The 22,976-nt window shown below is 37.5% G+C and overlaps 1 protein-coding gene and 1 pseudogene across 2 annotated transcripts in view; both read left to right on the top strand.

Moving 5' to 3' along the window:
- Positions 1-1,538: 1,538 nt before the first annotated feature.
- LOC308350277 (olfactory receptor 4A47-like) lies at positions 1,539-2,465 on the top strand (the record flags this gene model as incomplete). The annotated part of the gene is made up of 1 exon (XM_080815413.1): positions 1,539-2,465. The coding sequence occupies one exon, from the start codon at positions 1,539-1,541 to the stop codon at positions 2,463-2,465; it is 927 nt and encodes a 308-aa protein (XP_080671539.1).
- Positions 2,466-14,733: 12,268 nt separating this feature from the next.
- Positions 14,734-22,976, top strand: part of LOC308350279 (olfactory receptor 4A47-like) — a 31,492-nt pseudogene continuing 23,249 nt past the window's right edge. Inside the window, exon 1 of the transcript in view lies at positions 14,734-15,600. The product of the transcript in view is annotated as an olfactory receptor 4A47-like (transcript). The remainder of the gene's footprint in view (positions 15,601-22,976) is intronic.

Here is a 22,976-nt window from a genome sequence, read left to right as displayed (position 1 = left end):
TTTAAGATAATTATCCTAATGTGCTAAATTTTTGTTTTTCTCTGTGGAACCTGGAATTCTTAGGAAGTGATCTACAATATAAATAAAAACAACCTTCTGAATAACCAGAGGACTCCACGGAGAGAATGGACAGAGAATTGAATGAAATAAAATATGTCCTCAAATAACAATCCAGCTTTCTGTCCACTCTTGTCAAACTGGATGACAGAAGAATTCTAGGTTCCTGTGAATGAATAAAAAGTGTTCCTTGAGCATGGACTTGTCTTCCTAAGGTAAGACTAACAATAAATAGTGGAAACTAGGCTTTACAATTGTGCGAGTATCTCTATTATGTAAAAGTTAGATCACTTTGAGATAAAGCAAAGTTGAGTTCCATTTCTAGTTTTGTCACTTCAAAATGGGTGAACTTGGGAAAAATAGATGTTCAGAGTCTCAGTTTGTTCAAGTGTGGAATGGGGATTATAGTTTCTATTACTGTAAATATGAAATGTGATTCATTAAAATGTGAGTGAATGAGTAGAATCCACTGTAGATGTTGTGAGCAGTGGACTGATCAAATCAGTATCAGATTTAAAAAGGGTCACTTGGGCTGTGTTAGGAAAAAGAAATGGTGGAGGCCAGAATGAAAGGGAAGAGACAGTGCAGATGTCTAGTGGGGTGGGGAGGGAAGGGAAATAACCAACTTTGTGATTTATTTCAAATGGGGCTAATAAGATTCGCTAAAGGTCTCAATATGGGATATGAGAGCAAGAAAGGCATGAAAGGCACAGGGATATTTCTTGTCTGGGAAGTGATTTGGAAGGTGGAACCATTTAGTCAGATGGCAAACACCTACATTTGTGGCTAAAATTAAAAATTTAGTTTTATAATTTCTGAATTAATATCCAACTGGAGATGTTCAGAGTTGGAGATGCTGCATATATGAAGTTTAAAAATTTAAGGAGAGACGCAACATTGGAAAGGTTCCATGTTTATTGTTCAAGGAAAGAGGGCATATCCAACCAAAGACCCTAAGAAAGAAGTCTCAGTGAGGGAAGAAACAATCCAGAGCAGTGACTTTCCATTCTTAATTTGCTCCACTCAATTGAAGTGTATCAGTTACTTTAAAGGGATCTTGAGTATTTCACTTTTGTGACTTTATAAACTGTGCACTCTTGCATGGAATCCCTTGCCCTCTTGTCCTTCCACTTCTCCTTTAGATCTCAGGAAGGGGTGCTTCCTCTGGGAAGCCTTCTTTGTTTGCTGTTTGATTAATATATTCCTACCACTGACCTTTGCATTGTGTGACTACCTTTATATTGGCACTTATTTCATTGAATACTATTATGTATGTTATCACAGAGTGTAGAAAACCGTGACTTGTTCAACTTGGAAATCACAATGTCTGTGACACAAATAGGTACTCCTGCCACAATCTTTCACACAATCTTTTAATTGAATGAATCAATAAAAGGTTAACCTTATAATGCATTTAAAGGCTTTCTCTCCTGTTTTGTAGATCACCTGGTTTTAATAGAAGTCACTCCCATCCAGACTAGATGGACCCAAGAAACAATGTAACTTACTTTGTCCTCTTGGGCCTCACCCGAGATCCAAAGGAACAGAAGGTCCTTTTTGTTATGTTCTTGCTCTTCTATATTTTGACTGTGGTGGGCAATGTGCTCATTGTGGTGACTATAGCTGTCAGTAAGACCCTGGGCTCGCCTATGTACTTGTTTCTTGCTAACTTGTCTTTTATGGATGTCACTTATTCCTCTTGCATTTGCCCCAGATTGATTTCAGATTTGTTGTTTGCAGAAAATACCATATCCTTCCAATCTTGTATGACTCAGCTATTTACAGAGCACTTTTTTGGTGGCTCAGAGGTCTTTCTTCTGCTAGTGATGGCTTATGACCGTTATGTGGCCATCTGTAAGCCCTTGCATTATTTGGTGATCATGAGGCAGTGGGTGTGTGTTGTGCTGCTGGTAGTGTCCTGGGTGGGAGGTTTTCTGCATTCAATTATTCAAGTCAGCACTATTTATGGGCTCCCATTCTGTGGTCCCAATATCATTGACCACTTTTCCTGTGACATGTACCCCTTAATGAAATTGGTTTGTACTGACACGTATGTCATTGGCCTGTTAGTGGTGGCCAATGGGGGGATGATGTGCACTATTGTGTTTGTGTTTTTGCTCATCTCTTATGGTGTTATTTTGTACTCTCTAAAGAACTTTGGTTCAGAAGGGAGGCGGAAAGCCCTCCAGACCTGTGGTTCCCACATCCTTGTGGTGGTCTTATTCTTTGTTCCATGTATTTTCATGTATGTAAGACCTGTTAAAACCTTCCCCAGTGACAAGTCATTGGGAGTGTTTTTTACAGTCATAACGCCCATGCTGAACCCACTGATCTACACTCTGAGAAATTCTGAGATGACAAATGCTATGAAGAAGCTCTGGAGTAGAAATGTTATATCTTTTAGTTGATAAGTGTATTATCTACCACAAGGAGAATTCCTTTACATTGGATCCATTTTCTGAGAACGCAGAAGTATTCTTAAAATGATTCCGAGTTCCATTTTTTTTCCAAAGAAATTGTCAATTATAATTAAAGATGAACTAGATGATTGTGTTATAAGAACAGTTTCCCTTCCTACTAGAATGTAAGGTTCATAATACCTGTAAGACTTCATTTAAAGGTGTGATGCCTTTATAGCAGGGATTCAACAATAGATAAAAATTAGTGAGGAAATTTTTATATGGTTTTACTAAGCTTTGATAAGTCTGTATTTTCAAGTTTTTTCTGATAGCTAGCATTATTTTCATTATATTCGTGTCATTTATGGTAATTCTTTTTGGGGCACCAAGGTGGCTCAGTTGGTTAAATCTTCTGCTTCTTGGTTTGGATTCAGGTTATGATCTCAGAGTCATGATCCCTGGGTAAGGCTCCCTGCTCAGTGTGGAGTCTGCTTGTCCCTTCCCTCTGCTCCTTACACTGCTTTCTCTCTGATTTTCTCAAATAAAGAATTAAAGAAGATCTTAAAATAATAAAGTAATTCTTTTTATTATATTATTTGTGATATTTAATGATGCATGGAATGTTTTGTTCATTAAATTTCTGTTGCCTTAGGTATAATATAAAAAGTGTAACACTTCTGTTTTTATAAGGAAGATTGAAGTGTAATAGATAAAAATTAATAAAAAAGCAAACCTTACACAATGGGATAAAATGCTTAAAAAAGTTTTGGTAGTTTATATGTCTCTAGAAATGCATCCATTTCTTCCATATTACCTAGTTTTTTGGCATCTAATTTCTCATAATATGATCTTATAATTGTTTGGATTTCTTTGTTATGGTGTGATCTCTCCTCTTTCATTCATGATTTTATTTATTTCAGTCCTTTCTCTTTTCTTTTTGATAAATCTGGCCAAGGATTTATCAATCTTATCAATTCTTTCAGAGAACCATCTTCTAGTTTTGTTGATTTGTTCTACTGTTCTTTTGGTTTCTATTTCATTGAATCCTGCTCTAATCTTTCTTGTTTCTCTTTTCCTGCTGGGTTTAGGCTTTCTTTTCTGTTCTTTCTCCAGCTCCTTAGGTGTTAAGGTTAGGTTGCGTATTTGAGACTGTTCTTGTTTCTTGAGAAAGGTATGTATTCTTATATACTTCCCTCTTAGGGCTGTCTTTGTGGCATCCCAAGGTTTTGAACAGTTGTGTTTTCATTTTCATTTGTTTCCATGACTTTTCTTTTATGATTCTTTAGTTTCCTGGTTAACCCATTCATTTTTTAGTAGGATGCTCTTTAGTTTTCATGTATTTGAGTTCTTTCTACATTTCCTCTTGTGATTGAGTTCTAGTTTCAAAGCATTGTGGTCTGAAAATAATGCAGGGAACGTTCACGGACTTGTGGTACTGGTTGAGACCTGATTTGTGACCCAGGATGTGATGTATTCTGGAGAATGTTCCATGTGCACTTGAGGAGTATGTGGATTTTTTTGATTTAGGGTGGAATGTTCTGAATATATCTTTGAAGTCCATCTGGTCCATTGTGTTATTCAAAATCTTGTTTCCTTGTCGATTTTCTGTTTAGATGATCTGTCCATTTCAATGAAGGAGATGTTAAAGTCCCCCACTATTATTGTAGTATCAATTTGTTTCTTTACTTTTGTTATTAACTTATTTCTATAATTGGCTGCTCCTTTGTTAGGGGCATAAATATTTACAGATGTTAGACTATCTTGTTGGATAGACCCTTTAATTATGATAGTGTTCTCCCTCATCTCTTATTACAGTCTTTGGTTTAAAATGTAATTTTTCTGATGTTAGGATTATCACCTCAGCTTTCTTTTGATGTCCATTAGCATGGTAAATGGTTCTCCACCCCCTCACCTTAAATCCAAAGGTATCTTTTGGGTCAAAAATGAGTCTCTTGCAGACAACATATCTGTGGGTATTGCTTTTTTATCCAATCTGATATCATACCCTATATCCTTTGATTGCGGCATTTAGCCCATTTACATTCAGAGTAACGGTTGAATGATATGAATTTAGTGCCATTGTATTACCTGTAACATGACCATTTCTGTATATTGTCTCTGTTCCTTTCTGGCTACTTTTGGGCCCTCCCTTTACTCAGAGGGTCCCTTTTAATATTTCCTGTAGGGCTGGTTTGGTAATCACAAATTCTTTCAGTTTTTGTTTGTCCTGGAAGCTTTTTATCACTCCTCTTTTGAATGACATCCTAGCTGGATAAAGTATTCTTGGTTACATATATTTCTTGTTTAGCACCCTGGATATATCATGCCCGTCCTTTGTGACCTGTAAGGATTCTGGAGAGTTATGCTTCCAGTCTAATATTTCTACCCTTGTATGTTACAGACCTCTTGTCCTGAGCTACTTGCAGGATTTTCTCCTTGTCTCTGAGATTTGCAAGTTTCACTATTATATGTCAGGTGTTGACCTGTTTTTATTGATTTTGAGTGGGTTCCTCCATGCCTCCTGGACTTGGATGCCTGTTTCTGTCCCCAGATTAGGGCAGTTCTCCACTATAATTTGCTGCAATGTACCTTCTGCCCCCCTCCCTCTTATCTCTTTTTCTCAGACCCCAATTATTCTAAAATTGTTTCTTTTGTGGTGTCCCTTTTCCCTAGGATTCTCCCTTCATGATCTAGTAGTTATTTATCTCTCTTTTTTCTGAACTTCTTTATTCTCCATCATTTTGTCTTCTGTATCACTAATTCTCTCTTCTGCCTCATTCATCCTAGCAATTAGAGCCTTCATTTTTTTTAAAATTACATCTCATTAATAGCCTTTTTGATTTCAACTTGGTTAGGTTTTAGTTCTTCAATTTCTCCAGAAGGGGATGCTCTAGTGTCTTCCTTTTTTTTTTTTTTCCCCAATCCTAGCTAGTATCTTTATAATTGTTTTTCTGAATTCTAGTTCTGATATCTTACTTAGGTACATAGTGATATGGACCCTGGCAGTCAGTTCTTCCTCTCGTTCTTTTTTGAGGTGAAATTTTCTATCTTGTCATTCTGTCCAGAGAAGAATAGATAAATGAGAGAACAAAGTATTAAAATGGAAACAACCCCAGAGAAATATGCATTAAACAAATCTGAAGAGACCCAAAATCGAACCAAAATAAAAAAAAAAGAAAGAAAGATGAACACAATAGAACAATACACCGAATCCTGTGTGTACTTTGGTCTGTTAGAAAACTCCCAAAATTATAAAGAAAGAAAAATGTATATATATATGTATAAAAATAAGATTAAATATAAAAAAATAGAATATAACTGTAGAAAAGAAAATTAAAAGACAAGAAAAGAAAAGAACAAAGGAAAGGATATAAACAGACAGGTAAACACAACAGAGCAATACTATATCCTGAGTGCATTTCAGTTAATTTGTTAGAAGAAAGTACATATCGAAATTGTAAAGAAAGAAGAACAGGGGTGCCTGGGTGGCTCAGTGGGTTAAAGTCTCTGCCTTCGGCTCAGGTCATGATCTCAGGGTCCTGGGATCGAGCCCCACATTGGTCTCTCTGCTCGGCAGGGAGCCTGCTTCCTCCTCTCTCTCTGCCTGCCTCTCTGCCTACTTGTGATCTCTGTCTGTCAAATAAATAACTAAAATCTTAAAAAAAAAAGAGGAACATATAAACAAAAATAAAATTAAATACAATGAAGGGATAGACTATATGTGTAAAAATTAAAATTAAAAAAGATAAATGAGTTGATAAAATAGGAAAGTAGTTGAAAAAGGAAAGAGAATACAATAAAAAAAAATAAAGTTGAAAGGGTGAAGAATTAGTGTGAAAAAGCCATTAATTCTAGGTGCTATTTCCCCCTGCCCTGGAGTTTTGCAGTTATCATTGATCAGTAAACTGGGTATTGGCTGGATGTTCTTGAGGATCTTTTGTGGGAGGGGTCTGTTGCTTTGATTGTCAAGTGTATTTGCCCCTGGAGGAATTGTACTGCCCTTGCCAGGGGGCCAGGATAAGTAACCTGTTCCAGTTTGCTCTATGTGGCTTTTGTTCCTTGAAGCCTTTCCATGCTGCTTTGGAAGATGAGCATGAAAATGGGTCTCCCTAGGGTATCTCTGGAGCTGAGAGCTTGGGACCCCACTCCTCAGTGCACCCTCAGAGAAAAGCAGTCAATCACTCCTGTCTTTCTGGTCTCTGGCCACCCTCTGAACTCTCCAGCCTGTGACCAGGGTTTTATCACAGGCACATGGCCCTGTTTTGAGTCTCAAACTCTCCAGACTCCTGCAGTGGCTCTTGCACCACTCCTCCTGGGAAGGGGAGTCTTGCCGGTTCTGCTCTTTGTTGGTCCCCTGTTTGGAGAGAAGTTGCCTGACTGTGCCATGGTTCATGGGTTATGGCAACTCTGAGCTGAGAGCCCACTCCTATTCCTTGGAACTCTGCCATACTCAGGCACCCCTGGTCTTCCTGTGACCCTGAGGGTCTTGAGACCACATTGTCCCAGCTAGGGTTTCACCCCAGGTTAGCCACCCGGTCAACATCCCTCATTGGAGCAGACTTCTAGAAGTTCTGATTTTGCACTCTGCTGCTATATCACCTGCTGATAGCTGGCTGACAGAGGCTCCCTCCCCTTGCAGCCTATCTCCCCTTACATCACCTTGGGGTCACTTCTCTGCATCTCCTAAACCTTGCAGAAAGTGGTCACTCTTCTATTTGTAGAGTTGGAGCTATTGTTTTCTTAGATCTCTGGTTGAGTTCACACGTTTTCAGGATGATTTCATAGCTATCTAGTTGAATTCCTGCTACCGGATGAAACTAAGGTCTCCTATTCCTTTGCCATAAATTGCATACTTCTCTCTCAGCATGGTCTCTAGTCCCTTTCCTGAATTAGCCACTTAATCTGTTTAAGACTCCTAAGGTAACAACTTTACAAATGCACTTGTATTTAAATATATGTATGTGAATTTTTCTGTGGGTATATAAATGTTTGCCTTTATTATGCTACTTCTTTTTTTAAAATAAACTTTTAAGTTAAGATAGTTTTGTTTATTTTTAAGTTTTTAATTAAAGTGACTGTCATACAGCATGAGAGTAGTTTCAGGTATACAATATAGAGAGTCAACAATCACGTACAATAAGAGATGTTCATTGTGATAGGTCTAAGATGAGTCTCCTGCAGACAACATATCTATGGGTCTTGCATTTTTATCCAGTGTGATGTGGATAAATCTAGTTTTGATGTGTTACTCTACAGTGTTGATAAATTGCTTTTGACTGTTTCATTCTTTTTTTAAATATTAAATTAAAGTTCATTTTTTTCAGTGTTCCTCAATTCATTGTTTATGCACCACACCAAGTGCTCCATGCAATACGTGCCCTCCATAATATCCACCACCAGGCTTACCCATCCCTCCACCCCATCCCCTCTAATACCCTCAGTTTGTTTCTCAGAGTCCATAGTCTCTCATGGTTTGTCTCCCCTATTTATTTATTTATTTATTTGAGAGAGAGAGAGCAAGCAGGGGGAAGGGGCAGAGGCAGGGGGGAAGCAGGCTCCCTGCTGAGCAGGGACCCCAATGCAGGGCTTGATCCCAGTACCCTGGGATCATGATCTGAGCTGAGGGCAGATGCTAAACTGACTGAGCCACCCAGGTGTCCCTGTCCTTTTGCATTCTTGTGACATATTATTTTGTCATTGAAACTGAATCTTTCATTCCCTTCACCTATTTTGTGTATCTCTCCATCCACCTCCACTCTAGCAACCATCTGGTTGTTCTCTGTATGTATGAGCCCATTTCTGGTTTCTGTTTGCTTGCTTTTTTAAAATTTCACATATAAGTGAAATCTTTTGCAGCATTTTGAAGATCTTCCATACCAGTCCATATAGATCTCTTAGTTTTTCTTTTACTCCATATTACTCACTTATAAACTTTTAATAAATTAAATGTATTCATTTCTGTTCATGGTATTACTAACCTTTTTCCACAAAAAAAAAATTTGCAGTAATTATATGTTTGTGAACATGTGCAAGTATGAGTTCCTAGGAGTTGAATTGTTGATATATGTATTTGAAACACTGGTCAGATAGTTAAATGTCAGTATTTATAGTTACTGTCAAACTGTCATCCTTGGATTGTAGTAGTAGCTAAACTGCTTCTTGAAGTCTGTCAGAGTATTTGTTCCACATTCTTAACAAACCATACCTGATAAGTATTCATAGCTTAAGACAATGGTTAAATTGTAATCTTTTTCATATTATTGAGCTTATCTATGATTTTTATTTCTTTTTCTCTGAATCATCTATTAATACTTCTATATTTTTCATTCAATCATTGATCTTTTCTGGATAGTGGTATGTTTTTAATTTTTGTATAGTATGTAGAATGCTTTTGGCATAGAAAATATTTCTCATTCATTTAACTTTTTTCTTTTTTCTTTTAAGGGCTTTTCATTCATACCAAAATATTCTTCAACTGTATTTTAGTACTTAATTTTTAAAACATTTTTGAGGGGTGCCTGGGTGGCTCAGTGGGTCAAAGCTTCTGTCTTTGGCTCAGGTCATGATCGTAGGGTCCTGGGGTAGAGCCTGCATTGGGCTCTCTGCTCAGCAAGGGAGTCTGCTTCCCTTCCTCTCTCTCTGCCTGCCTCTCTGCCTACTTCTGAACTCTCTCTCTGTCAAATAAACACAATCTTAAAAAAAAAAAAAAAAACCAAAACAACACATTTTTGAGGTTAGGACATCTGGCTGGCTCAGTCATTAATCATCTGCCTTTGGCTCAGGTCATGATCTCCAGGGTCCTGGGATTGAGCCCTGCATGGGGCTCCTTGCCCAGCGGGGAGCCTGCTTCTTCCTCTCCCACTCCCCCTGCTGTGTTCCCTCTCTCTCTGTCTCTTTCTCTGTCAAGTAAATAAATAAACTCTTTAAAAAATAAAACATTTTTGAGGTTGTCTATCATACATTAAAACTTTTGCTTCCTAAGCATTTTATTTGATATAGGAGCTAAAGAGGGATATAATTTTAATTACTGTTCTAAAATTTAGGTTTTTTTAATAGTTGTATAATTTTCTTTGTACCATTAACTTAAAATCCTGACTATTATATTTTAACTACCCATATATATTTGGATCTGATTCAGGACTCAATTCTGTTTCATTGGTCTCTTTATTCATGTTCCAATTGATATGTAATATAATTGCTTTGATATATAACATATTTTGATATGTGATAAGAATAATAGTCCCTCATTACTCTCATTTTTCAGAATTATGCATGGTCTTTCATATTTACATTTCCAAATCAAGTGTAAAATGAAATAGTTAGTTTACATTTAAATAAGATAAATAAATTTAACATTTAAAATAAGCTTGCAGGGGCTCCTTGGTTGCTCAGTGGGTTAAAGCCTCTGCCTTCGTCTCAGGTCATGATCTCAGGGTCCTGGGATGGAGCCTGGCATCAGGCTCTCTGCTCAGCAGGGAGCTTGCTTAACCCCTCTCTCTCTCTGTCTGCTTGTCTGCCTACTTGTGATCTCTGTCTGTCAAATAAATAAAACAGATAAATAAATATCTTTAAAAAATAAATAAAAAAATAATATAAGCTTACAATTAAGTTTAATAAGTTTATCAGGGTTTAGTTGTTAAAAGAAAAACCAATTACTATTTTTAAGGAGATTCAATTTAGGAAGATTAATTTAGGAAGAGCTTATACCTTTTGCCTACTAAGAACTCTTATCTAAGAAAGGTGTTTTCATTCAATAGTACATTTTTCATGACCTTGGGCATTGCTTCCATTTTCTGCCTGTTTGACACATCCCTTCTATATATCTGCTGTTATTAGTCCATGACGCTGCCCCCACCCCACCCACGACGAAATGCTACTTGGCACTTTGCTGTAAGAAAAACCATCTCTTTCAGGAAGTGTGTGACTTATGGTTTTGCTGAGCATCTGTGTAGCCATCTGTAAAGCTCTTTACGATGAAACCATCACAAGTGGCAAGGATATGGCTTCCTCTTTCAGTTGGCATGTACTAGAGGCTTTCTCCTTGCAACCATTTAGGTCCTCTTCACAGTGTGGCTGCCTGTGTGTGGCTCCATTGTCATAGACCATTTGTGCATGACGTAAACCTTTGGCTGAAACTCATCTGCATGGGCACTCATACCTGTGGTATTTCTGTTGCTGTCAAAAGTGGGTTCATCTGCCTGTGAAAATATTCCTCTTGATGGTCTCCTAGTTGGTCACCATATGCTCACGGAGGACCTGTAGCTTGGAGGGGAGACACAAATCCATGCCTGTGTCTCTCATGTCACTATTGTGGTCTTAGTATTGTGTCCTGCATATTTATGTATTTGCACCCATTCACCACCTTCTCCATTGATCAAGCTGTGACTGTGTTGTATAGCATGGTGATTCCCTTGTGAAACTTAAACCTGCACTGAGAAATTTGGAGGTGAAAAATGCCATGAGGAAGTTCTGAGGTAGAAGATGTAACTTTGAGAGATATCCACCAGTTCCTAAAATAAATTTGTCTATTAAATGGAATGAGAAAAGAAGATAATTTGTACAGAAGCACATGAATAGTATTTATCCAAAGTATGTTTATTTTGACATATAGGCACTGGGAAGACAGATCCAGAGGGGGATTATTTGTCATTATAAAAATATCCTTTTTAGATTTACCTCTTGTCCAGTTGATGGTCAAAGTTCAATGTCCTGTGAGGATTAGTTAGAGTTCTTGCACAAAGCAGATTGTCAGGACACATAGCTCTGGAGATTTGAATTTACTTGTTTAGTTGTTGGGTTTTATATGTACTATCTAAACAGGTGAATGTAAAGCCAATGATGTGTGCATATACTCTAGCCATTGTGCTATAGATTATGTTGACATCATTCTCCTGTTAATGAAGGCAACTTATTTTTTAAATGTAGTTTTTAACTTGTAGTAAAATACAAATAACAAAAATCACATTTTTAACCATTTGTAAATGTACAGTCCAGTGGCATTGAGTCAATTCAATGATGATGTCAATTCAGTGATGGCATGATGGTTAATTAAGTTAGTTGACGTTTGTAGTGTGGGCACCAGCACCATCCATCTCCAGAGCTTTTTCATTTTCCCAAACTGAAATTCCACACTCATTAAACATTAATTCCCCATTCCCTCTCTCTGGGCCTTAGGTAGCCACCATTCTGTTTTCTTATTGCTTATGAATTTGGCTACTTTAAGTACCTGTGTGTATGGAATCATATAATATCTGTCTTTTTGTGACTGTCTCATTTCAGTTGGCAGAGTGAATTGTGGGATATGTATGCTTTAACACATGTCAGAATTTCCTTTATTTTTAAGAGTGAATAATAATCCATTCTGTGAATATACCTCATTCTGTTCATACATTTACCACACTTTGAACACACTTCAGCTGCTTCTACTTTCTGGCTATTGTGAAAAATACTGCCATGAAAATGTGTATAGAAATACCTATTTGAGACTGTGATGTCCATTATTTTGTGTATATATCACAAAGTGGAATTGTGGCTCATATAATATTTTTCTGCTTATTTTTTTAGGAAGTACCATAGCGTTTTCCATAGCAGCTACATCATTGTGCATTCCCACCAGCAATGGAGAGTTGTTCTGATCTCTCCACTATCTTACATGTGTTACAATTTTAACGTTTTGTGGTCATAGCTCTCCTGTTGGGTGTGAAGTAGTATTGTCTTATGGTTTTGAAATGTGTTTCCCTAATGATTAGTGACATTGAGCATCTTTTCATGTGCTTATATGACATCTCATATCTTTGGAGAAATGCCCGTTGAAGTCCTTTGCTCATTTTTAATGAGGATATTTTTTCCTTTCTTTCTTTGTTTCTTTGTTTCTTTCTTTCTTTATTATTATTAGTATTATTTTTTTGGCATGTGTGATTTTGAGATGTGTGCATTTGTTATGTATTCTGGATACCAGCAGATTATCAAATAAATCAATTTCAAATATCTTCTCTCATTTGTGGGATGCCTTTTCTCTCTGTTGATAGTGTGTTTTGATGTAGAAAGTTTCTTAAATTTGGTAAAGTGTAATTCATGTTGTTTTTTCTTTTCTTGTCCGTGGTTTTGGTGTCCTACCCAAGAAATCATTACCAAATCCAAAATTATGAAGTTTTCTTCTAAGAGTTTCATAGTTCTATGTGGCAGTTTAGGTCTCTGATCCATTTTGATTCAATTTTTGTGTATGGTGTATGTGATTAAGGGTTGAACTTCATTGTTTTGCATGTGGATATCCAGTTTCACCGTTCTATTATTTGAATCATCTGTCCTTTCCCAATGAATGCTCTGTCATTGTTGAAAATCATTTGAACCTGCAGGCAAAGGTTTATCTCTAGGATCTTTATTTTATTCCATTGTTGTGTCTGCCTTTATGCTGATATCACAAAGTTTTGATTACCGTACTTTATAGTTAGTTTTAGAACCAGGAAGTCCTCTAATTGTTTGTTTGTTACCTCAGGGTTATTTGGCTGCTGGGCATGCCTTGATTTTCCATCTGAATTTTAGGATGGATTTTTCTATTTCTGGAAGAAAACTTTTTTTTTTTTTTAGTAGGAATTGCTTTGAATCTGTAGATCACTTTAGCTAACACTGACAACTTAGTAGCATGAACCATATAAATTCATGAATGTCTTTCCTCCCTTTTATCTGTGTCTTCCAGAGTATCTGTCAACTACACTGTACAGTTTTTCAGCATAGAAGAATTTTGGGTCCTTGTTTAAGCTTATTCTTAGGTATTTTGTTCTTTTCAATGTTCTAGTAAAATAAATTGTTTTCTTTTTTTTAAAGATTTTATTTATTTATTTGACAGACAGAGATCACAAGTAGGCAGAGAGGCAGGCAGAGAGAGGAGAAAGCAGGCTCCCCGCTGAGCAGAGAGTGCCATGAGGGGCTCGATCCCAGGACCCTAAGATCTTGACCTGAGATGAAGGCAGAGGCTTTAACACACTAAGCCACACAGGCGCCCCAAGAAATTGTTTTCTTAATCCTGTATGGATTATTAATTGGTAGCACAGAAATTCAATATGTTTTCATGATTTATAAACTCTTTCATAGAAGGAATGTAACTCAATATAATAATGGTCATATATGATAGATGCACAACTAACACCATACTCAGCAGGAAACATTGAAAGCTTTTCCACTATAATCAAGAAAAAGATCAGAGTGTCCATGCTCACCACTGTATTTCACAATACCAGTGGAATAAAAATACCTGTGAAATTTTTAGCCTTTTCTACATATAGGTCATGCCATCAGTGAAATGAGAACAAATTAATTAGAATGTTTACCTAATTTTACTACCTATAACAGTGTTTCTGTGGTAGCCTCTCTCTATCCTTTACAACTCAGCTTTAACATGATCTTTGAAGAAAGGCCTTCTCTGATCACCTTCTCCATAGAAGAATTCTCCCTGAGTACTTTCTTTGCTCTCTTATTAGCAGTGGTGATGATTGTAATTAGTTTATCAAATTGTTACTTTATTTATTGACTTTATTATGAGAATATAGGGTTCCTTCAGGAAAGACCTTGTTCATGATTTTTTCCCCCTTTCATTAATTGCTGCATCCTCATTCATAACACATTTCTTGTTAACATAGGTACTCCAGAAAAAAATACTAAAAAAATTAGAAAAAACCTGAAAAACAAGAACAAAAACAAAACCTTGCATAGACATTACATTTAAATTTGTGAATATTTCATATATGTAACCACCCTTCTCGGCAGAATAGATTCAGTATTAAGTAAAATGAAAGAAAACTAACTATGGGGTCACCTGGGTGGCTCAGTGGGTTAAAGCCTCTGCCTTTGGCTCAGGACATGGTCCCAGAATCCTGAGATTGAGACCCACATTGGGATCTCTGCTCAGCAGGGAGACTGCTCTCTCCCCCGCTCCCCCTGCCTGCCTCTCTGCCTATGCTTCCTCTGTGAAACCTTCTTTGATTGCTGTTTGGTTGATATATTCTTCCCCTTGACCTTTGCATTGTGTGATTACCTTTATATTGGCGCTTATTTCATTGAATATTATTTTGTATGCTATCACTGAGTGTGGGAAACCATCACTTGTTCAACTTGGAAATCACAATGTGACACAAATAGGTACTCCTGACACAATCTTTTACACAATCTTTTAACTGAATGAATCAACAAAAGACTAATCTTACATCGCATTTAAAGGCTTTCTCCGCTGTTTTGTAGATCACCTGGTTCTACTACGAGAAGTCACTCCTATCCAGACTAGATGGACCTAAGAAACAGTGTAACTTTCTTTGTCCTCTTGGGATTCACCTGAGATCCAAAGGAACAGAAGGTCCTTTTTTTTATGCTCTTGCTCTTCTGTATTTTGACTGTGGTGGGCAACGTGCTCATTGTGGTGACTATAGCTGTCAGTAAGACTCTTGGGTCACCTATGTGCTTGTTTCTTGCTAAGCTGTCTTTTATGGATGTCACTTACTGCTCTTGCATTTGTCCCAGATTGATTTCAGGTTTGTTGTTTGCAGAAAATACCATATCCTTCCAATCTTGTATGACTCAGCTATTTACAGAGCACTTTTTTGGTGGCTCAGAGGTCTTCTGCTAGTGATGGCCTTGACGTTATGTGGCCATCCGTAAGCCCTTGCATTATTTGGTGATCATGAAGCAGTGGGTGTGTGTTGTGCTGCTGCTAGTGTCCTGGGTGGGAGGTTTTCTGCATTCAGTTATTCAAGTTAGCACTATTTGTGGGAGCCCATTTTGTGGTCCTAATATCATTGACCATTTTTCCTGTGACATGTACCCCTTAATGAAATTGGTTTGTACTGACACATATGTCACTGACCTGTTAGTGATGGCCAATGGAGGGATGATCTGCACTATTGTGTTTGCGTTCTTGCTCATCTCTTATGGTGTCATCTTGCACTCTCTAAAGAACTTTAGCTCAGAAGGGATGCAGAAAGCCCTCCAGACCTATGGTTCCCACATTCTTGTGGTGGTTTTTTCCCTTGTTCCATGTATTTTCATGTATGTAAGACCTACTAAGACGTTCCCCATTGACAAATCATTGAGTGTGTTTTACACAGTCATAACCCCCATGCTGAACCCACTGATCTACACTCTGAGAAATTCTGAGATGATACATGCTGTGAAGTAAGTGCATCATTGCTCATGAATGAAGCAATTTAACATTCGTGTCAATCTCCTCAAATGGTAAAGTCCATTTTACTATAAACGCATTTGCTGTCATAGTCAACAAATAATGTGCAGTGAAAGAGTCAAATACTTATAGAGTTATACTAATTCATAATTAATTGCTATGTTTAATTTTGTTACTTTTCGTCTCATTCATAATTCTATTTCTGGTCAGTATCTTGTCTTTTATCTTCATTTTTTTCATTGTTAAAATCTTTCTGTTATATAAGCTATCTTCTCTATTTAATTTCTCTTCATATGAAGTTTTTTGTGTAACATTTTACTTTTTAAGATATACCTGAGCAAAAAATAGATAAAATAAATATTAAAAAATAGAATCCTTACAAAGAGGAAATGGTTTGGAATAAACATCCTATCTGTCCCTCAGCAGAGTCTCCCTGTTCTTCCATATGCATCATTGTACTAAGATTGCTATTGTTCCTAAGATTGTTCAATTAATAATCTCTGCTTATAAAAATCATATTTTCATGTATGTGTTTGTCTTTGTGTCTAACTTTTGTATTTACTACTTGGCCTGCTGAAGATCCTTCCATACCAGTATACAGATGGAACTCATTCTTAGGTTCCTCCTATTGCCTAAAACTTCTTAATAAAGATATAGCTAATTAGTGCTTCTGGTACTTGTCATTTTTTCCTGACTCTTTTTCTATGGCAAATAGCTTTGCAATGAAATCTTTTAGAAATTTTCTAATTACGAGTTTTTAGCAGTGCAATTGTTTGATCAATTAGTAGATATATTTAAAATTGTTGATGTTCATAGTTATTGCCCACGTGCCATCCATAAGCTTGTACCAAACCATGCTACTTCCCTCAGTTTAGAGTGTGTGCACATTCTCAACAACAAGTTCTTGATGAATATTTGTAGTATTTGAGATTCTGATTGTTAAAAACATTGTATTTCACTTGTTTACTGCAATTGAAATTCAGTAAATATAATTGAATTTGATTCACATGTTTAAAATTATTTGTATTCATCTTTTATGAATGATCTATTATTGACTTTTACATGTTTTGTTTGATTGCTGCTCTTTTCCATATGAAGTTTTATGACTTAATCATGCACTAAAGACATTATCCCGTTCACCATTCTATAAGCATTTTTCTAGTCTATGATTTAATTTGGATGTTCTTATTTTGTGCAGAATATCTTTAGCCATGTAGAAATATTTTTACATATACATAATCAGATCTATTTTTTTTTAAGATTTTATTTATTTATTTGACAGACAGCACAGGTAGGCATAAAGGAAGGCAGAGAGTGGGGGGAAAGCAGGCTCCCTGCCCGAGCAGAGAGCCCGATGCGGGACTTGATCCCAGGACCCCGGGATCACGACCTGAGCCAAAGGCAGCAGCTTAACCCACTGAGCCACCCAGATGCCCATAATCAGATCTATTAATACTTTCTTTGACCTTGGTATCTTTCTCAGAAAGACTTCCCTATTTCAATATTAAACATATTCTTCCACATGATTTTCAACATTTGTTTGTTTTGTGGTTTTACATTTTATGCTAAATTTTTGATCCATCTACACTTTGATGTAAGTACTCAATTCGGGATTAAATTTTATTTATTTTTCTAGGTGGGCATTTGTAGAGATATATACTTATTTTTTCCTGCCATTTAAGACATTATGGAATTACACTTAATTTGTAAGACACTTAGATATCTGATAAGCTTAGTACTCCTTCTTACAATTCCTTATCAGAGCCACATTTATTCTTTAAACATATTTATGTTTGAAAATAAAATTTTAATAGGCCACTCTAGTGAAAGTTATGTTTAGTTTGTGTTTTCAGTATGAGTTGATTTAGGAATAGTTACTAGCTTTAGAGAATTAAGAATTCTCATCCAAAAACTGCATAGTTCTTTTCACCTAACAAGCTTTCTTTGGTGTTCATATAGACCCAGTATGTTTCTTTGTAAATTTAGTCTTTTTGAGTAAATGTATTTTATGTTGTTTTGCAATAGAATCTTATCTTCTACTTTCCAAGTGTCTGTTGTTTCAATGTAGAAAATCTGCCTTTTCCCACTCTTATATAAGATGTAATCTTCACAGTACACCATTCATCCTTTTTAGTCTAAGTTCTGTACATTTTGACACATACAGCTATGTAATGACATCACAACCAATGTAAAAATGTTTCATCACCCAAAATAATTCCCCATGCATCATTGTACTCCCCTTCTACCCTAGCCTCTAACCCTATGCTGACAAATGCTGATCCCTTTCTATTCCTATTATTCTATCTTTTCCAGAATGTTGCATAAATTGAATCATACAGTATAAAATTCTTTTTTATTCTAGCTTTTTGAGGTATAATTGACTAATTGAAATTGTATATATTTAAGATGCAATATGTGAAGGAGGAGTCAAGATGGTGGAGAAGTAGCAGGCTGAGACGACATCGGGTAGCAGGAGATCAGCTAGATAGCTTATCTAACCATTGTGAACACCTACAAATCCAACGGGAAATCGAAGAGAAGAAGAGCAACAATTCTAGAAACAGAAAATCGATCACTTTCTGAAAGGTAGGACCTGTGGAGAAATGAATCCAAAGCGACGGGAAGATAGAGCCCGGGGGGAGGGGCCGGCTCCCGGCAAGCGGTGGAGCAACGGAGCACAAAATCGGGACTTTTAAAAGTCTGCCCCACTGGGAGACATCGCTCCAGAGACTAAACCAGGGGAAACCCAGGCGGGGTCAGCATAACCCCAGGTCCCGCGGGGTCACAGAATGACCGGGGGTGTCTGAGTGCCGCAGAGCTCGCAGGTAGTAGAGCGGGGAAGCCCCCTACAGCAACAAAGATGAGGAAGTGAGCTCTCAGCCTGGGGTTACCTTGTGCCAGTCCCAGGTTGGGTGGGCTTGGAGTGCGGCTGGAGGCCACGGAGATGGAAGCGACAGGGCACTTTTCTCCAGGTTCCAGCAATTGACTGCTTTCCTCAAGGTGCGACCGCAGGCCAGGGAGGTGGGGCGGTTGGGCGCTTTTCTCTAAGGGCACACTGAGGGGCGGAACCCCAAGCTCTCGGCTCCTCCGGGCCAGAGATTGGGGGGCCACCATCTTCATTCCCGGCCTCCGGAACTCTATGGAATGAGCTCAGGGAACAAAAGCTCCCTAAAGCAAACCCTAGCGGATTACTTAGTCTGGCCCCTGGCAAAGGTGGTGCAATTGCGACTGCTGCAAAGACACTTGAGAATCACTACAACAGGCCCCTCCCCCAGAATATCAACAAGAAACCCAGCCAAGACCAACTTCGCTCACCAAGAACAGCGGAAATCCACAGCAGGAGAAAGCAAATCTTATCTGGACAAAATGACAAGGCAGAAAAACTCACCTCAAAAAAAAAAAAAGAACGAGAGGCTGTACCGAAGGCTGGAGACCTAATCAATATGGACATTGGTAACATGACAGATCTAGAGTTCAGAATGACAATTCTCAAGGTTCTATCCGGGCTTGAAAAAGGCATAGAAGATATTAGAGAGACCCTCTCCGGAGAGATAAAAGCCCTTTCTGGAGAAATAAAAGAAATAAAATCTAACCAAGATGAAATCAAAAAAGCTGTTAATGAGGTACAATCAAAAATGGAAGCTCTCACTGCTAGGATGAAAGAGGCAGAAGAAAGAATTAGTGACATAGAAGACCAAATGACAGAGAATAAAGAAGCTGAGCAAAAGAGAGACAAAGAAATACTGGACCATGAGGAGAGAATTCGAGAGATAAGCGACACCATAAGACGACACAACATTAGAATAATTGGGATTCCAGAAGAAGAAGAAAGAGAGAGGGGAGCAGAAGGTATATTGGAGACAATTATTGGAGAGAATTTCCCCAATATGGCAAAGGGAACAAACATCAAAGTCCAGGAGATGCTAAGAACGCCCCTCAAAATCAAGAAAAATAGGTCCACACCTCGTCACCTGTTAGTAAAATTTACAAGTCTTAGTGACAAAGAGAAAATCCTGAAAGCAGTCCAGGAAAAGAAGTCTGTTACATACAAGGGTAAAAACATTAGATAGGCAGCAGACCTATTCACAGAGTCCTGGCAGACCAGAAAGAAGTGGCATGATATATCCAGAGCACTAAGTGAGAAACACATGCAGCCAAGAATACTATATCCAGCTAGGCTATCATTGAAAATAGAAGGAGACATAAAGAGCTTCCAGGACAAACAAAAGCTGAAAGAATTTGCAAACACCAAACCAGCTCTACAGGAAATATTGAAAGGGGTCCTCTAAGCAAAGAGAGACCCTAAAAGTAGTAGATCAGAAAGAAACAGAGACAATATACAGTAACAGTCACCTTACAGGCAATACAATGGCACTAAATTCATATCTCTCAATAGTTACCCTGAATGTTAATGGGCTAAATGCCCCCATCAAAAGACACAGGGTATCAGAATGGATAAAAAACCAAAACCCATCCATATGTTGCCTACAAGAAACTCATTTTAGACCCGAAGACACCTCCAGATTTAAAGTGAGGGGTGGAAAACCATGTACCATGCTAATGGACATCAGAAGAAAGCTGGGGTGGCACTCCTTATATCAGATCAATTAGATTTTAAGCCAAAGACTATAATAAGAGATGAGGAAGGTCAATATATCATACTCAAAGGGTCTGTCCAACAAGAAGATCTAACAATCTTAAATATCTATGCTTCTAACAAGGGAGCAGCCAACTATATAAACCAATTAATAACAAAATCAAAGAAATACATCAACAGTAATACAATAATAGCAGGGGACTTTAACACTCCCCTCACTGAAATGGACAGATCATCTAAGCAAAAGATCAACAAGGAAATAAGGCCTTAAATGACACACTGGACCAGATGGACATCACAGATCTATTCAGAACATTCCATCACAAAGCAACAGAATATACATTCTTCTCTAGTACACATGGAACATTCTCCAGAATAGACCACATCCTGGGTCATAAATCAGGTCTCAACTGGTATCAAAAGATCGGGATCATTCCCTGCATATTTTCAGACCACAATGCTCTGAAGCTAGAACTCAATCACAAGAGGAAATTTGGAAAGAACCCAAATACATGGAGACTAAACAGCATCCTTCTAAAAAATGAATAGGTCAACCAGGAAATTAGAGAAGAATTGAAAAAATTCATGGAAACAAATGATAATGAAAACATAATGGTTCAAAATCTGTGGGACACAACAAAGGCAGTCCTGAGAGGAAAATATATAGCGGTACAAGCCTTTCTCAAGAAACAAGAAAGGTCTCAAATACACAACCTAACCCTACACCTGAAGGAGCTGGAGAAAGAACACCAAAGAAAGCCTAAACCCAGCAGGAGAAGAGAAATCATAAAGATCAGAGCAGAAATCAATGAAATAGAATCTAAGAAAATAATAGAACAAATCAACGAAACGAGGAGCTGGTTCTTTGAAAGAATTAATAAGATTGACAAACCCCTGGCCAGACTTATCAAAAAGAAAAGAGAAAGGATCCAAATAAATAAAGTCATGAATGAAAGAGGAGAGATCACAACCAACACCAAAGAAATACAAACAATTATAAGAACGTACTACGAGCAACTCTACACCAACAAATTTGACAATCTGGAAGAAATGGATACATTTCTAGAGACATATAAACTACCACAACTGAACCAGGAAGAAATAGATAACCTGAACAGACCTATAACCAGTAAGGAGATTGAAACAGTCATCAAAAATCTCCAAACAAACAAAATTCCAGGACCAGACAACTTCCCAGGGGAATTCTACCAACATTTAAAGAAGAATTAATTCCTATTCTCCTGAAACTGTTCCAAAAAATAGAAATGGAAGGAAAACTTCAAAACTCATTCTATGAGGCCAGCATCACCTTGATCCCAAAACCAGACAAGGATCCCACCAAAAAAAGAGAATTACAGACCCATATCCTTGATGAACACAGATGCGAAAATTCTCACTAAAATACTGGCCAATAGGATCCAACAGTACATTAAAAGGATTATTCACCACGACCAAGTGGGATTTATTCCAGGGCTGCATGGTTGGTTCAACATCCACAAATCCATCAATGTGATACAATACATTAATAAAAGAAAGAATAAGAACCATATGATACTCTCAATAGATGCTGAAAAAACGTTTGACAATGTGCAGCATCCCTTCCTGATTGAAACTCTTCAAAGTGTAGGGATAGAAGGCACATACCTCAATATTATCAAAGCCATCTATGAAAAACCCACCGCAAATATCATTCTCAATGAAGAAAAATTGAAAGCTTTTCCGCTAAGGTCAGGAACACGGCAGGGATGTCTGTTATCACCACTGCTTATCAACATAGTACTAGAAGTCCTAGCCTCAGCAATCAGACAACAAAAAGAAATTAAAGGCATCCAAATTGGCAAAGAAGAAGTCAAACTATCACTCTTTGCAGATGATATGATACTATATTTGGAAAACCCAAAAGGTTCCACTCCAAAACTGGTAGAACTTATACAGGAATTCAGTAAAGTGTCAGCATATAAAGTCAATGCACAGATATCAGTCGCATTTCTTTACACTAATAACAGGACAGAAGAAAGAGAAATTGAGGAGTCAGTCCCATTTACAATTGCACCCAAAACCATAAGATACCTAGGAATAAATCTAACCAAAGAGGCAAAGAATCTGTACTCAGAAAACTATAAAGTCCTCATGAAAGAAATTGAGGAAGACACAAAGAAATGGAAAAATATTCCATGCTCATGGATTGGAAGAACAAATATTGTGAAAATGTCTATTCTTCCTAAAGCAATCTACACATTTAATGTAATCCCTATCAAAATCCCATCCATTCCTTTTCAAAGAAATAGAACAAATAATCCTAAAATTTATATGGAACCAGAAAAGACCTCGAATAGCCACAGGAATATTGGAAAAGAAAGCCAAAGTCAGTGGCATCACAATTCCAGACTTCAAGCTCTATTACAAAGCTGTCATCATCAAGACAGTATGGTACTGGCACAAAAACAGACATATAGATCAATGGAACAGAAGAGAGAGCCCAGAAATAGACCCTCAACTCTACGGTCAACTAATCTTTGACAAAGGAAAGAATATCCAACGGAAAAAAGACAGCCTCTTCAACAAATGGTGCTCTGAAAATTGGACAGCCACATGTAGAATAATGAAATTGGACTATTTCCTTACACCACACATGAAAATAGACTCAAAATGGATGAAGGACCTCAATGTGAGAAAGGAATCTATCAAAATTCTTGAGGAGAACACAGGCAGCAACCTCTTTGACCTCAACCGCAGCAACTTCTTCCTAGGAACA

The sequence above is a fragment of the Martes martes genome, assembly GCF_963455335.1.
Source record: "Martes martes genome assembly, chromosome: 10".
Classification (NCBI taxonomy): domain Eukaryota; kingdom Metazoa; phylum Chordata; class Mammalia; order Carnivora; family Mustelidae; genus Martes; species Martes martes.
Note: the sequence above shows the minus strand (reverse complement) of the source record. Positions and strands in the feature narration are given on the sequence as shown.